Source organism: Tenrec ecaudatus, chromosome 12 (genome assembly GCF_050624435.1).
Source record: "Tenrec ecaudatus isolate mTenEca1 chromosome 12, mTenEca1.hap1, whole genome shotgun sequence".
NCBI lineage: Eukaryota > Metazoa > Chordata > Mammalia > Afrosoricida > Tenrecidae > Tenrec > Tenrec ecaudatus.
Window position 1 is genome coordinate 26,090,173 of NC_134541.1, and position 16,074 is coordinate 26,106,246.

At 48.1% G+C, this 16,074-nt stretch overlaps 1 protein-coding gene across 2 annotated transcripts in view; it reads right to left on the bottom strand.

The window, feature by feature from the left end:
* Positions 1–2,492: 2,492 nt before the first annotated feature.
* DLGAP4 (DLG associated protein 4) overlaps positions 2,493–16,074 on the bottom strand; it is a 57,988-nt gene continuing 44,406 nt past the window's right edge. Inside the window, exons 5-7 of one of the 2 annotated variants that reach the window (XM_075563677.1) lie at positions 5,538–5,629; positions 4,857–5,012; positions 2,493–4,156 (exon numbers count right to left, since the gene is read on the bottom strand). In XM_075563677.1, the coding sequence (XP_075419792.1) occupies positions 3,938–4,156; positions 4,857–5,012; positions 5,538–5,629 (467 nt within the window). In that variant the 3' untranslated portion in view covers positions 2,493–3,937. Of the gene's footprint in view, positions 4,157–4,786; positions 5,013–5,537; positions 5,630–16,074 lie in introns of both variants that reach the window. The other variant, XM_075563678.1, reaches the window with a different exon arrangement.

The following is a 16,074-nucleotide window of genomic DNA, read 5'->3' on the forward strand; positions in this document are numbered from 1 at the left end:
GCATCAGAGTTGCAGCCAGGATATTGGCAAGAGTCTGCTCAGCACAGGCGAGGGTTCCTCACTTTCCCCAGGGGACAGCAGGCAGGCCATGGAGGACTCAGAGCAGAGGGCCAAGCTCCCTGTTGGCTCTGAGATGTTGCCGCTGGCTGCTGTGTGGAGCGGCGGTGGGGTGGGGTGGCCTGGGGGAGGGGTGGTAGCTGGAGCGACCATGCTGCTTTTGCCACAGATTCGGAGCAGGAGAGAATTTTAAACCCCATTCCTCTGCCGGTGGGCGAAGTGTCCTTCACTTGGTGGACGGGTCCCACATGGCTCTGTCCTCAGGCCACTGGTGGCATCAGTCTGGCCCTCTGCCCTGTTTATGACATCAGTGCTGTTCCAGGCTCCGTGGGAACCTTCTCCCTGCTCTGGAGAGCACAGGATGGGGAGTTTGTACCCCTGGGGTGGGAGCCTGTGCTTTCTCCCCTCTTAGATCTGGGTCCTCAGGACCCTGGTGGCTGATGGTCTCTCCCCTTCAGCTTCTTCTCCATCCCTCTGTGGCTTCAGGAGGCGCTATCTGTCCCTGGGCTGGGTCCTTCCAGCTACTTCAGGGACTGGGCTTTGGACCCTCCCCCCCCTGCCCAGCCTTCTGAGTGCAGGGGATGGAGACTTCAGATGGCATGTTCTTGTCAACATTGCATGGTCTGAATCAAGTCATGAGAAACAAACAAGTTCCCTGACATTCAAAGAGATTGATGGACACACACACACACACACACACACACACACACACCGCCCCCCCCGCCCCCCGTGGGGAAAGGTGAAAAGACTACAGGAGCAGATCACGAGGGCAGCAAATGATTGGGGTCTGGCAGTGGAAAAGGGCAGAAAGGCCACGAGTGTGAGCAGGGAGTGGCCTGTGCTTTGAACCATGAGGACCACTGCACCCAGGCCCCTCCCGAATGGGGTGACCTCCCTGGGCCTGTGCAGGGGCTTCGTTCTCTACTGATATGGGGGTGCAGTTGTATAGCCAGGTCCTTGTTCTTAGAAGTTGTATGTTGTGTTTTGGGGTGAAGTATCTTACTATTTGCAACTTAGAAATGCCAGGGGTGGGGGTGGAGGTGGGAACCGTGTGCCCCAAGTAAACATGGTGCGCCGTGGCAAATGCTGTAAGCGAACATGGCATGATGGGTGACTGTCGATGAAAGGCGTTCAGTGTGTGCTGTGCTAGTCTTTTGGCTTTTACCTAGCTTTCTTTTGCTTCCAGAGTAACAGTTGATTGAATTGTTAATATTGGCACCCCACAAAAGACATCAGAGGCAGGCAGGTGGCTGCTTGTCCTCCCCACCCCCACTCCAGGGCTGTGCCTGGAGGCCCTGCTGGCTGCAGCCTGGCACTGGGTGACCCCCGAGTGTGGGCATCACCTCCCTGGATGGACAGACCTTTGGGGGCATTTACCTCTGTTGGAGGACCCAGCGCTTGGCCCTGCTGAGCTCCCGTTTCTGGATGAGGAAGTCGGCTCAGAATGGCAGCTGTGGTCACGGCACTGCAGACATGGCTGGGTCCAGAGTGCAGCGTCCAGGTGGCATGGGGCCTTCTTGCTCCCTCTGCACCGGGCTGGCAGAAGACCATCTCATGGGGTCAGGAGGGGGCAGTGCAGGCAGAGTGGTACGAGGAGGAGTTTACTGGGGGTGCTGGAGGTGGGGACTGAGATCCTGCCCAGCACACACCCATCCTCTCCCTTTGGTCTTCCATGCTTCCATGACAGGGAATGCGGGCCCTTGGCGACTTGGGCAGCTGGGCCTCCCTCCAGCCACGCTCACTCCTGCCTGTCCTCGGAAATGCTGAACTGTCCGCAGCAAAGACCTCTTCCCGTCAGGCTCCAGGACTGAATTGGGGAGGTGCCGGCGCCCAGTGGCCGCTATCTGTTCAGCTGCGCTGACCTCCGGAGGCCAAGTATTGGCCCAGGAAGAAGGGCAGGCAACGTGAGGGAGGCTCTCGCGGCTCTGCACTCCTGGGGCCCAGTTGGGAGGAGGCGGCACCGACGTCCAGCCCAAGAACCTTCTCTGGGTCGTCCCTGCGCCAGCCCCTGGGACCTTGGGGCGCGTGTGTCTGGAGCGCCTGCTTGCTGCTCCCATCACCACACTCCGTGTTTCAACAGAATCATCCCCCCGGCTCCCACAGCCTGCTCTCAAGCCTCCATTTCTAGCCCCCTCCCCCCATAAAACTGGTCGATGTGGTGCATGGTGCGGCCCCACCAGGGTGAGCTCTCAGGAAGATCGCGGAGAACGTGGTCGGTGCTGTGAGAGGGGTCTCTGTCAATCCAGCGTGGCTCCTGCCTCCGTTTCTGAGCCCTGTTTCTCTGGAGAAGCTGTCCGGGAAAGGTGCCCTCGTTTTCTGGAGGAGGAGAACCTGGAGCTTTTGGCTTCCTGCCAGGATGGGCACCGATGCAGGCTCAGCTCCCACCCACCTCGCCCCAGCGGTCAGCCCACCGCAAAGACACCAGGAGCCCTCGGTACACATTACCTCATTTATTCTCACAACATGCCTGTGAGGTAGGGAGGGGCAGGGACTGTCCCCATTTTACAGAGGAGGAAGTTGAGGCACACAGAGGTCAAGTGACTTGCCCAAGGTCACAGACGCGGCCAAGCTGGAACGGGGCCCCAGAGCAGGCCCTTGGTTCTCCTGGGGCCCCTGCAGCAAGCGCCGAGCAAGAGGAGGTCGCCAATGCCCTAGAGTCATATACACAGTATAGAGCAGCCCCCGAGCGCTCTGCTCAAGGCCCCCGTGCCGGCCACCCGCCTGTGCCCTCCCGCTCCACCCACCAACCTGGGCCATTGCAGCTCAGGGCTCATGACACCCTGGGAGGTTGGGGTGAAGGGCAGGGGAGAGGAGGTGGGTTATAAGAACAGAACAGAACAGAAAACAGGTTGGGCACTGGGCCCATTGGGGAAAGGGGGAGGGAGGGAGGGTGGGAAAAAAAAGGGCTGCTTACACACAAGGTATATATTTTTACACACACTTGTACACACACCTAGATATAGTACATGTAAAAATATATGCTATTCACATACCCACCTCCTGCCAGGGGCCCGAGACAGTGGTGCTGCTGGTGGGCCTGGGCGAGCAGATGAGCATCTGTTAAATATACACTCTAAGGGTTTATGTGCATATGTACATGGACGTACACACATGGCTGCCCTGCCCCGGGACTGTACACAGGCTCGGCTTGGGACACACACCCCTCGCAAAGAGAGGTCCTTCTCGGGCACACCCAGCTCATATTTTTTCTTTTGCAGAAGGAAGGGCTGGAGGGAAGAAAAAGACAGGAGGCTAGAGTGTGTTAAGTGTGGATCTTATCCCCCCTCATCTGCTTGGAGGCAGCCTGCCACCGCTGAGGACTGGGGCAGGGCAGGTGCTGGGTTGTGAGAAACCTAGGTCTGTGTGTGTGCACGTGCGCACACACTTGCACGCACTCGGCGAGGGCATGTGTCCGTCTGTCCTCTCAACCAGCAAAGGGGATGGGGCCGCGTGTGGCTCTGAAGGGAGACTCGAAACGGCCGGAGGGAAACTCGAGGCCAGCGCAGGGGTAGCTGGGGGGAGAGGACACGGCAGGGCCCAAGGCGGCATCTTGTAAACAAGCTAGGTTAAGTTCCCATTAGATCGAACGAGTAAAAAGACCGCAGTCTGGAGTCCATCTATCTAGTTACCACGGCCAGCAAGAGGAAAAACAAGTTCTAGGTTTCTGGATTTGTGGGTGAGACGTCTTCATAACCTATAGCTGGGAGGGACCCCAAAAAGCCAAATTGTGAGCCCTTGGATGCGTCAATTTGAAAGTTGGCTCAGGGTCTCTAGACAGAACAATCATACTAAAGGTTGAGAAAATGTTGTTCCATTTGCATTTAGTTTGTCTGTGTTTTTAATGACTTAAAAATGGTTTCCTTCCTCCTCCTCCGTGGCCTCAGAGCCGGGTCTGGGCCTCGGGGACGTAAATCTCAATGCTGTCCGCGCTCTCCGTGGCAGAGTTCTGCCGCACTGAAGCGGCCCGCTTGGCGGCCAGCAGTCTCTTGCGGGCCTCCTGGCGCTGCTTGTCCGCAGCGTCGGAGGCCTTGTCGCGGCTCACTGCCGGCTTGGATTTGGCTGGCTTCTTGGGGACTGGAGGGGGCGGTTTCTTCTCTTCCTTTAGTGAGACAGCGAGGGAAACAAAAATAAAATAAAGGGGCCACGTTTTGTGTGGCACTACCTAGCCCCACCATACGCTGGCGTCTCCATCCCAGCCTCCCCGCGGCAGGCACAAGCAAGACACACTGGAATCAGGAAGCTACACGAAGCAATGATTGTGGGACAGAGAGCGCAAGGCGGGAATGCTCGCTCTAGCAGGGAGGAACGGGCACAGGCCCTGTCCGAGCCTTCCTCAGGCCCAGCGGGAGCCCGGGTCAGCCAGTCCGAGAGGGGCCCCAGAAGCAGGAGCCCTGCATTGGAGCCCCATCTCCCATGCTATTCTTGAGGTCTAAAGCTTCCACAGGGCCCTGGCTTCTACTGTGGAGCAGGGGTGGCCTCAGGCAGAAGTGGGCCCAGCCGGACTGCTCCTGCCAGCCTGGCCCCTGGCGCAGAAACGGAGATGTCTAGCTGAGGTCATAAGACTGTCACCTGTGTCTCCCAGAATTGTCATGACTGAACATGCAGGGCAGCCTCGACCACACAGAGCAAGCGGCATGCGGCCGAGTGCCAAGCATGGCCCCCACGCGTTGATGGACGTGAGCCCCAGCTCAAAGACGACACACGGAGAAGGAAGCCGAGCAGCACTGACCGATGTGGCAGCGTTACTGCCGACCAGGAATTTGTCCCTGGACTTGCCCTCCGCACTGCTCCATGCTCACCTTCCTCTTCTCGGGGGTCTCCACCAGCTGCCAGCTGTTGGCCTTGAGGTGATAGAGCTCGTCAAACTTCATGCTGATGTCCTCGATGGACAGCTGGAGCAGGTCCCAGAACCCTGCCAGGTCCTGGGCTGTGGGACGTGGGTTGGCATCAGGGTTCTGTGGGGAGACAGAAGTCAGTGGGGGGTGGGTAGCAAGGCAGAGGCTGGTCCAGCATGCTAGCCCACAAGTAGGGTCTCTCTGCATGACAGGGAGGTGGACGGGCCATGGTCCCACAGTGAGGTGAGGGAAGCCAACACTCCATCACTGACCCCCCATCCAGAGGTACAGGAGTCATCTCCACTCCCGGGGACACAGCCTGGGCCCCCCCTGGTGCTGCTAACAAGTAAGAGAGCAGTAACACCCCCCCCCACCCCAGCTGAGTGTACTTTTAGACATAAGCTAGGGTCTGTGTGTGACACTGGGTGCTTACTGCTCTCTAATTTTCCTGCAGCGGTTTGTACAGGTTTATTGAAGGCACTAGAGGTCAGAGGGGTCAGTCTTGGGGTTGCTTTTGTTGCACTGGGCCTTGTACTGACACGTTACCTATCCAGTAGGCATGCGAGTGTGGCCCCACTCTGCGAGACGGACGATGGCTTACGAGACAGGCTGGTGCGTAAGGCCGTCCAGCGGCACCCCACTCACCAGGTTTTGCTCACAGAGGCCCCGGAACTGCTGGAACTTCTGGGACATCAGTAGCTGGGCGCTGCCTACCGCACTGAGGACCTTCCCCAAGACTGAGAAAGAACAGGTAGGAAGAGACGCGTTAGCTGCGCACAGGGCTGGGTGGGTGTCAAGGCTCTCATTTTGCGTTAAAACTCAACCATCATCATTTGTATTCCGTTTGTGTGTTAAGTCACTCATACTATGAAAATATTACCACCACACATAAAGTAAACACCATCCATTAGTGCTTAAGTTTTAAATCTGGATCAAAATGTTAAAAATTTCCAGAAAAATTAAACCAAGGGATATGGTGAAGCCCAAAGTATTGCCTCAAAACCATGGAAACCTTTACTTAACAAAAATATTAAAAATGGGAAGCCTCTTCCCAGATCTATATACTCCCTCCCACCTCTCTGATCCTGCCCGGAAGCGTGACACCAGCACACGGGGATCTTTGAGGAACTCAAATGGCTATCCTCAGAGAATGAGCAAGGTAGTGCTTTGTCATAATGCGGGGTGGGGGCAGAGAGAAGAGGGGAACCCCAAACGCCTTCATTCAACCTTGCCTGGCCCTTTACAATTTCTTTAACTTCGTAAGAAGCCCCCATGACCATCCTTTGAGAAAGATCTATCTAGATGACCTTTGGGAATGCAAAAGAAACCGAGTCCCCGTCGTAACCTTTGGGGCTGCCCTTGCCATCTTGACCTGAACTGGCCCAGCAGATCCCCTTGGTAGGCACTGTTCTGACTGGTCCTAAGAGAACTTATCTGCTGATCCCAGAACACCTGCAGCAATACTTCGGACTTCTCACTCCAGTGTGACTTCCCTTCCCCTCACTAGTCTCTCAAACTGTGAGCACTCCAAATGTGCAGCACCGCCTGGGAGCACACCGGCTAGGGAACACGGCTGGCTCAGCGCTGGGGAGAAGCAGGGAAGGCAGCGGATGTGAGACAAGGGCTGCGGGCAGGAAATGTGTTTTTGAGAATTACCACCCTATGTCTATACAAGTAGCTCGTGTTTGCTTCCCACGACTCCACATTTGCACAGAGCAAACGCCAGCATCCTGTGGCTGACTTACACAATCTGTGCACCCACTGTACGAGTGGGCTTCAGAAAGTCCATGAAGAAAGGGAACTGCCCAACACGATCGCTGCATAAACAAGTGTGGTGAAGAAAGCTGATGGTGCCTGGCTATCAAAAGATACAGTGTCTGGAGTCTCAAAGGCTTGAAAATAAATAAGTGGCCATCTAGCTGAGAAGCAACAAAGTCCACCTGGAAGACGCACACCAGTCTGTGTGATCATGAGGTGTCAATGGAATCAGGTGTCAAAGAACAAAAAATCATATCATTGTGACTGTGGGGAGTGCAGAGTGGAGACTCAAAGCCCATGTTGGCCAACTGGACATCCCCTTACAGAACGGTCGTCGGGAGGAGACGAGCCAGTCGGTGCAGTGTAGCACCAATGAAACATACAACTTTCCTCCAGTTCTTTAATGCTTCATGCCCCCCACTATCATGATCCCAATTCTACCTTATAAATCTGGCTAGACCCTCTGGTACAGATAAGAACTGGAAACACTGGGAATCCAGGGCAGATAAAACCCTCATGCCCAATAATGAGAGTAGTGATACCAGGAGTGTAAGGGGAAGATGGGGTAGAAAGGAGGAACTGATTATAAGGATCTACATATAATCCCCTCCCTGGGGGACAGACAACAGAAAAGTGGGTGAAGGGAGATGTTGGACAGTGTAAGACATGACAAAATAATAATTTATAAATTATCAAGGGTTCATGGGGGGGGGGAATGAGCTGATACCAAGGGCTCAAGTAGAAAGCAAATGTTTTGAGAATGATGATGGCAACAAATGTACAAATGTGCTTGATACAATGGATGGATTGTGATAAGAATTGTACTATTTTTTGAGTTGTACTACTTTTAAAAGAAAATAGTTTTTAAAAAAGAAAATGAAAAAAGGAATGGTTAAAAAAAAGAATTGAAAGATAATAGAATTTTTCCACCAACGTTTCGAAGCCTCATAGTATTAGCTTTTTAGTCTGATACAGGTTATTTTCCCATATAAATTAATGGTAATTGGTTCTTGGAATATTCTTTTTCTTTGCTTTATGAGACATAGTTTTAAGAATTTTAAGAACTTTCCAAAAATCATTAATGATGTTACTCCTTGGATTCAGGAAGCCAAACAAATCCACTTACAGTGAAACTGCTCACCAGACAGAGGTGCTCTGAAAAGCAGCCAATGGTAATTGAGATTATTATTCAGGGAGGGAATGAGACACAGAAAACTTCTCAGCCACAACAATGGAGGACAATCCCCACCCCCACCCCCCAAAAAATATGCTCAAGATACTGAGGGAAAAGAACTGTCAACAAATAATTCTAATCTCAGGGAACTGATCTTTCAAGACAGTGTTTATTTTACCACTAATAGAGCCTTAACATAAAAGATCCTTTTCATACAAAAAAATATAGGAGAGAGAATAAACCCATAAGAGAGCATCTCAAACCATAAGATAGGATTTAAAAAAATACCCTAAGATCCAGCTCAAATACTGGACAATGTTATGTTAATTGGTGACTAGAGTCCATCTATTCTAAACTTTTAAGTGTATAGAGAAAGGGCATACAATAGCTTTGATAGGCTAATATAGTTTAATAGGTAACCACAAAGAGGAGGAAAGGTAGTATTCCAACCTAGTAAAAGAGGGATCTTCAATCCTAACCATGGATGCATAATTCTACCCGGCCCCCCTCCTCTTGGGTGGAGTGGGGGTAATGAACCACAGAAATGTGGGTGAAGGGAGACAGTGGTTGGTGTAAGAGAGGAAAACAATTTATAATTTACCAAGGGTTCAAATAGAAAGTAAATGTTTAGAAAATGATGGCAACAAATGTACGAATATGCTTGATAAAATTAATGTATGCATTGTTACAAGACCTGTGAGAGCCCCCAATAATGATTTAAAAACAAAAGGAACTCAAATTATTTCAAAAAAACTAAATAAATTATAACAACTTTCACAATCCAGACCTTTATGACGTAGGCTGTTGAATAGAACCACACTGGATAGGCCATGTAAATATCAATGAAAACTGGTGGCACATGACTCTAAAAATAAATACCGATAAAAGGTGACTATTCACTGAAAAGTCAACCAACGTGCATCTGCCAGCACAGCTTCCGGCTGCAAGAAGACCCCGGAGCGTGCCCATGCGAGTGGACGGCCACAATGTCCGTGTCTCTCTCAAGAACTGATGTCAGAAAAGAGTATTTGCAGTATTCTAGTCCGTAAAATATTCCCCAATAAGTCTCAGCTGGATACCAATACCACACAGGTTGTATTTTCTGACTTAACATAGTTAGGTAAGAAAATAATAAAACCACATCCCCAGCCTAGATTCTCAGTACGTGCTACTTCACACACAGACTTTTAAATCCCCACTGGCCAAAGCATCGCCGTGCAAGTTCCAGTACTGCACACCCTTCCCTGCCAGGTATGGCTCGGGCAGTATTTGTTGGAAATCCAAATGCCCAAGAACTTAGGTGTTAAAAGAAGGATGGGCTAAAAAGGAATGTGCTAAGCATTCAATTTTAAGACGTTGCAAAAGGTAAAATACAACAGGTCCAAAAAGAAATAACCTATGTAATAGAGGGCTAATACAATGAACAAATTTCACTAATTTTGATCAAGAACCAGCCTCCCTCCCCACTCCCCCAATACATGGCATAACCACACAGGAGCAGATGTTAAGAAGTTGATACACAAACTTTAATGGTACATGAACTGCTTCACATGAAAACAACCTCAGAGTTTATGAGGGTAGGACACAGATGGTCAACAGTGAAGCACTCAGGCGCGTGGAGTTGATTCTGACCACACAGTGTCTCACGTCCATGAGTGGGCGGCCTCGTCTTTCTACAACGCTACCAAACAGCAACGTCCTCACAAACACTGCACTGTACAGGGCCTGTTATGAGTCGGCAGCAACTCCAAGCACCTTAATAACATTAACAAATCACATCAAGTAATGTATTAACAGTATATCACAGTGGTTCTCAGCCTTCCTAATACCACCGCCCTGTCATAGAGTTCTTCATGTTGTGGTGACCCCCCTAACATTATTTTCTTTGCTTCTGTTATGAATTGGGCAACTCCTGTGAAAGGGTCGTTAGACCCCCAAAGGGGTCGCGACCCCCAGGTTGAGAACCGCTGCCCTCAAGGCATCCACCAATCTGTTAGTACATAATCAGCCTTGAAGCTGATTAAGAGCTTGTGAAATTGAAGTTAAGCAGAGCTTCTGGCAGTTTCAGGGAAGCCAATATTGGAGTTTGAGCAATCACAGGAAGCAGGACTTAACACATAAAGGACAGTGCGTTCAACTGAGCTGTCAGCAGGCTCATCCCAGGACTCACTGCAGGTTGTTCCGCAGGACTAAGGGCAAAGTGAGAATATCCTGGTCTTCACAACAACACCACTGCCATGCGATTAGGTTAAATTGGGCCGGCTTTACTCTAATGGGTTTGCAAGAAAGACCCTCTTTTGATTAAAGGGAGAATTAGCCTAACCCTCAAATGACTTCTGTAGTTTTAAAACATGGTGTCTGAACTACCCACAGCCAGAAGAAAACAAGTGAATCTCAGCAGAGAAGGGCAATCCACAAAAAGAATGAACTTGAAATTCTAAAGCATATAGTAACTGGCATTAACTCAAAAGATGGCTGTGGTAGTTAAGCTGGATCATAAAATAGGAAGCACCTACCTAGACTCAGGCCCACAGGGGAAAATGGAAACGAGAACAAGGCACATAGATGACACAGCAGGCTAACGTGGAATTAGGCCCAAGGAGAGGAGCAGCCACGAGTAGAATTCGAAGACCCGGGCACTACTATTCTAAAGCAGGTCCAACATTTAAGGCAGACACACGGCTAATTCAAATACAAGAGAATAAAAACCTTAAAAAGCAGAGAGAGGGGAGGAAAAAGCCACCCAGCATGCTCTTCAAAGGAAGAAGCGGACTTCAGTAGACGCATGGAAAACGAAAGGTGAAGACATCTTTATCAAGTTATAAGGTCCTCAGGCAGAAGAAAAACAGCCCTGGTAGAAAACTGAAAGCAGGCGGCGCGCCTTCATCTCGCGTCCTTTGGACGTGTCATCGGGAGCCCAGCCCCTTGAGGAGGACACCCTGTTTGGTGAGGTGGAGGCCCTCAGTGGGAAGGACGGACACAGGGGCTGCATCGATTGGTTCAAACACAAGAACAGCGGTGAGGATGCACTGGCGGGGCAGTATGTGTTCTACTGGACAGAGTCACCATCAGCTGGAACCGGCTCCGTATCTAACAACCATTTTTCTCCCGTGGAGCGAGCAGCAGCTGGTGGTAACCACCGGGGTTCCTTAGTGTGGAGTGCAAAGTGGGAAGGTAGAGAGGCGGGTACATACTGAATCTGTGCAACAAAAACAGTGCCTTGTCTAATGTAAACATACAGTTAACATATATGACAGCGTGCCAAAGTCCAGAGAGCAAGTAGAAATAAAGTCTTCCAAGGTCCAGACCTGGTCAAAGTACTGACTTACATGAAGCTTGCGAGAGGGACAGACGGGTTGTAATCTCTAGGGTAAACTAATGAAATAATAGCAGCTTAACACAAGGAAAAACAGAAAAAAAATCTATTAATAAAATTCACTGCATTATTAGATTAAGAGGGGAAACCATGTGGTTATTGAAATATAGGTATTTAAAAAATTCCATTAAACAAGTATCTGCCAAAACAAATCTTACAATAAATATCACTCATTGGTATAATATTAAAAAGCAAGTCCTTATTTAAAGATAAAATTTTAAAATGACAAATTAATGCAAAGGCCAAGAGGCTCTTAGTCAAGGAAAATATTGATAATTCAGTAATGAAATCTAATTAATTTAAAGACTCTAAATAGGACTTAAGTAAATGGACATACTATGTTCTTGGAATAAAAGAAACTCAATTCTGAAGTGTCAATAACCTTGATACAATTCCAGTAAAAAATTGACATGAAACTTGAAAAGCTGATTCTAAAATGTTACATAGCACAACAAAAATTAAGTTACGCCTTTGAATTATATGATGGGGCTTCAAAAAGTTCACAGAAAAACGGATATTTCAGTTTCATTGTTCTATAAGCATTTTGAAGTTCAAAAACAGATCTACACATAGAGGTAAACTGATAAACTCTCTGCCATGAGTCCGTGCTGACTCACAGCGACCTCTGTGGGTTTGAGACGGTCACTGTCTACAGGAGTTTAGGAAGCCCAGTCTTTCTCCACCTGCCGACCCTGTGGAACGCAGCCCAGGGTGGGCCCACTATGTCCCCAGGGCTCCTTGGCAAGCTCAGAGATAGGGTAAAGGTGAAGATTTCAGTAAGGAAAAATTACATTCAACCCCAGAGGGATTAGGGACTAAAATTCAGAAAACAAAACTTGAAAACCTGTAAAAGAGTATTGTTATCTCTTTGACCTGGTGATTAAAAAAAAAGAGGCCCTTAAGATATATAAAAATGGTAAAAGAAAAGACTGAAATACTGGTAATGAAATTAATATGTTCATAAAAAATACCATGAACAAAGTGAAAAGATGTCACAGACTTGAGACCTCTTGAGATCCATAACTGACTGAACCCCTGAATCTCCGCTATTGCCTGTCAGTGTGTCATACTGTGGGGCTTATGTGTTGCTGACAGCTTTGTCACAGGTACTGGCGTTTCAGGTAGCAGGGTCACCCAAAGTGAACAGGTTTCAGCAGAGCTTCCAGACTAGGAGCAGACAACGAAGAAGGGATGGACTGTCCACTGCAGTTAGCCGCTGAGAGCCCAATGGAAACAGCCAGTGGCCACAGAGCGCCTGAGCCTCTCGGGCAGGAAGCCACTCAACACGCGACTGGGGAAAAGCGACCTTCTTAAAGAAGATGTGACCGTACTGACGCAGACGGCGTGAAACCTTCAGGACCTTCATTTGCTGATGGGGCAAGACTCAAAATGAGAAGGAACAGCTGCAAATATCAATTGTTAATTGTGCAAAGTACGAATCTAGGAAAATCAGAAGTTGTTAAAAATGAAATGTAACACATCGCTCAGTATACTAGGTTTTAGCTTAGACGACTGGGACCGGCTTAACTACGTTGGGATGACACAGTTCAAAGGAAGGGGGTCGCACTCCGTCACCGAAAAAGACAATAGCACTTAAGTTCAATGTTAACAGGGTTCTATCTATCTGCATTCAAGGGAATCTAATCAATAGAACTGCTATTCAAATTTATAACCCAACCACTAAAGCTAATAACTAAGAAACCGATCAAACATGCAGTCAAGATGCATTGATATATTTATTGGAAATTGGAATATAAAAGTTGGAGAGCGAGCGAGGAAGGAAAAGTAGTTGAAAAATAAGATGTGGGTGAAAGAAATGAAACTTGAGAGCATGAGAGGATTTTGCAAGACCAACAACTTCATTGCCGTTCTCCACCGTAGCTGGGGGAGCGGTGACTAGGGTCTAAGAGCCTGTGAGCTCCACCTAAGACACGAGGATTCCTCTCTCCCCACCAGGCTCAAGGAGTTCAGTGAAGGAATGGGAGCACCCAAACCTTTGACCCGGACGTAGAACGGGCTGGTGCTCTGGAAGGTATGGCAGTGAAAGGCCCTGGAGAGAGTGGGAGAAAGACTGGGCTTGCTGATCAGCTAGAGATGGCTGGAACCCCGAGCATGGTCCTCAGTCTCTCTTCAGGCCTGGAGCTCGACTCGAAGGTGGGACACCTTTGAAGAAGGAACCACGTGAGATCCAAAGGGCAGCGTTGGCTGAGGGAGAAAGCTCAGAAGGCAGGAAGGGTTAGGAGGAGGAAGAGTGGAAATGGGGCATCCAGAGGGAGTGGACCAAGCGTTACACTGTAGGATTGCAAACAAACAGAATCCCAGCTGCCCGTTTTTAAAATTCATGTGGGGGATATAAGGGACACAAAATAACCAAGACAACTTTGGCAAACTTACTACAAAGTATCCAAGAATGGAATAGGATTGAAAGCCAAGAAATAAACCTGTCCACAGATTTTTGAGAAATGTCAAGACCAGTCAACAGGGGAATGAAATTATCTTCCAACAGCAGTGCCCGGACAACTGGCTAGTCCCATACAAAAGCGGGAAGGTAGGCTGCTATTTGACGCCATATGCAAAACACTAACCCAAAATGGATGAATGTTCCAAGGGTGAGAGCTAAAACTATATAAAGTTCTTGAAAGAAAACAAAGGTGGAAATCTTTGTGACCTTGAACTAGCAATGGTTTCCTAGGGTTGATACCAAAAGCACAAGCAATCGAAAAGGAAAAAGATACATTAAAAGAGGCAAATAAAATAATGATGGCAACGTTATGTACAAATATGCTTGATACAATTGATGTATAGATTGTTTTAAGAGCTGTAAGAGCCCCCAATAAAATGATCTTTAATCAATTTAAAAATGGACAAAGATTCTGAATATCTATCTATCCAAAGGAAAATAAATCAGAACTACAATACTCTCATTTTCCCCACTCAGATGGTTAAGTCAAGAAGGAAAAGCCAGGTCAAGGATGTCGGTAAATGAAAGCCTCACCATATACTACTGGTGGGACTACAAAATGGCACAATTACTGTGGAAAACAGTTTAGCAGTTTCTCAAGAAAGATTATACAACTGTCCTACGACTCAGCAGTTCTACTCCTAGGTGTGTATACCCAAAGAAGTGAAACCAGGGCTTGAAGGGATACCTGTCCACTCAGTGTTCCTAACAGCACCATTCCCAATAGTCTCAATGTGCACATACTCAAGCGTCCATCAAGAGATGAGCAGATATGCAAAACGTGGTGTCAGTCCAGGCAATAGATTGTTACTTGGCAGTGAAAGGGAATGCAGTGCTCACACATCCTACAACATGGATGAACTTTGCAAACACGGGAAGTGAAAGAAATGAGACCACAATTCCACTTCCACAGGGTCACCGTGAGTCGGCCTTGACTCAGTGGCAGTTAGTTTGGTTTGATTCTGTACATTTAAAAATGGTGACCCCTTCAGAGCACTGGGTTGATACAAGTGGGCAGTATAGAAATTGGGATACCCAAAATTGAGAAAATAAAGGCACGAAGTGGCTGGCTTACAGATATTCATGGGTGGGGGAATATGTTGTATAAATGCTATTTCCAGGCATTGAATATTTGTTTTGTTCAGTTATAGAATACTATGTTTAAATAGGGTTGAAGCATTTTGAGTTGAATGTATTTTAGTTTAATCCTGCCAGGCACAAATATTTACTACTGTCCTTATTTTAAAATTTTTATGTGGCTAAAGGATTGTGTACAAGTGCCAAGTTGGTAAGGGGTAAACTTCTTTTGTGCCAACATGGCATTTGTAAAAAGACACAGGTGGAGTCTAGCCTTTAATCAATCAGGCCACAGCCTGATGGTGCCTGCTTGTAGGTGTGGTCTTCTCAGGAGGAGGATCCTGGGAACTTCCTCCTCCTCTCTCTGCCTTCCCCTTCCTATGAGGAGCCACCTGGAAACCTGCCAGAGTCCTGTGATTCTTCCACCACCATTAGATCCTCAAGACTCTTCACCCACCGGCCAGTGACGTTCCCCATTCTGCACCATTGCATATGGCTTTGTGAGGGACTTATGGACTACTACTGGACTTATGTTGGACTGGACTTGGGTATTTTCTTGATATATAATGACTTTTTGATATAAAGTTCTTTCTTACATGAGTGTCTGGATTTGTTTTTCTAGCCAACCCAGCTTAACACAGGTATATTCATTCTACCAAAGATGTTTAATTTTTAAATATCCACCAAGTAACCAACTTAAGAACTAGAATGCACATAAAGATTCACCATTTTTTGTTTCTATCTATTTTAAATTGTACAGAAAAATTTTGCACCTGATCTTCGCCAAAAGGGCGAGAAGTGATTGTACAGAAAAATTTAAAAGACTACAGCTCCCAGCTTTTTGCAGGTCCCGAGATGAAGCTAAATTCTGGCTGAGAAATCACTCTCCCCTAATGCTGTCCTTTATCTCTGAATCTGACTATTTGATTAGCAGGAGTCCTTCACAGGGCTGATTCTTCTTCTGGAAACTTCTCTTGGCCTTGCTTCTATCTCACTGCTCCTCTCATCCTTAGGGAACCACTTCTAATTTTCTTGGCCTTAATCTATACTGACGACTCCCAATTTAAACTTCAACCTGGACTTCTCCCTGGACTCCTACAGTCAACTGCCTGTTGACTTTGCAGATACAGCTTCCAGAGTCTTCCTAGTCTAGTGGCAACTTCCCTCCTCCCGCCATGCAGACACCAAACCAGATTTTACTCTGTTCTTTCTCTCTCTGCCAACTAACTGAGTCACAAATCTTGATCTGGGAAGAGACAGGAAAGACGAGTTAATGGAAACGCTGAGCTTGGGGAGAAGAACGCTATTTTGTGGGGATTGTAAGCACCATCACCAA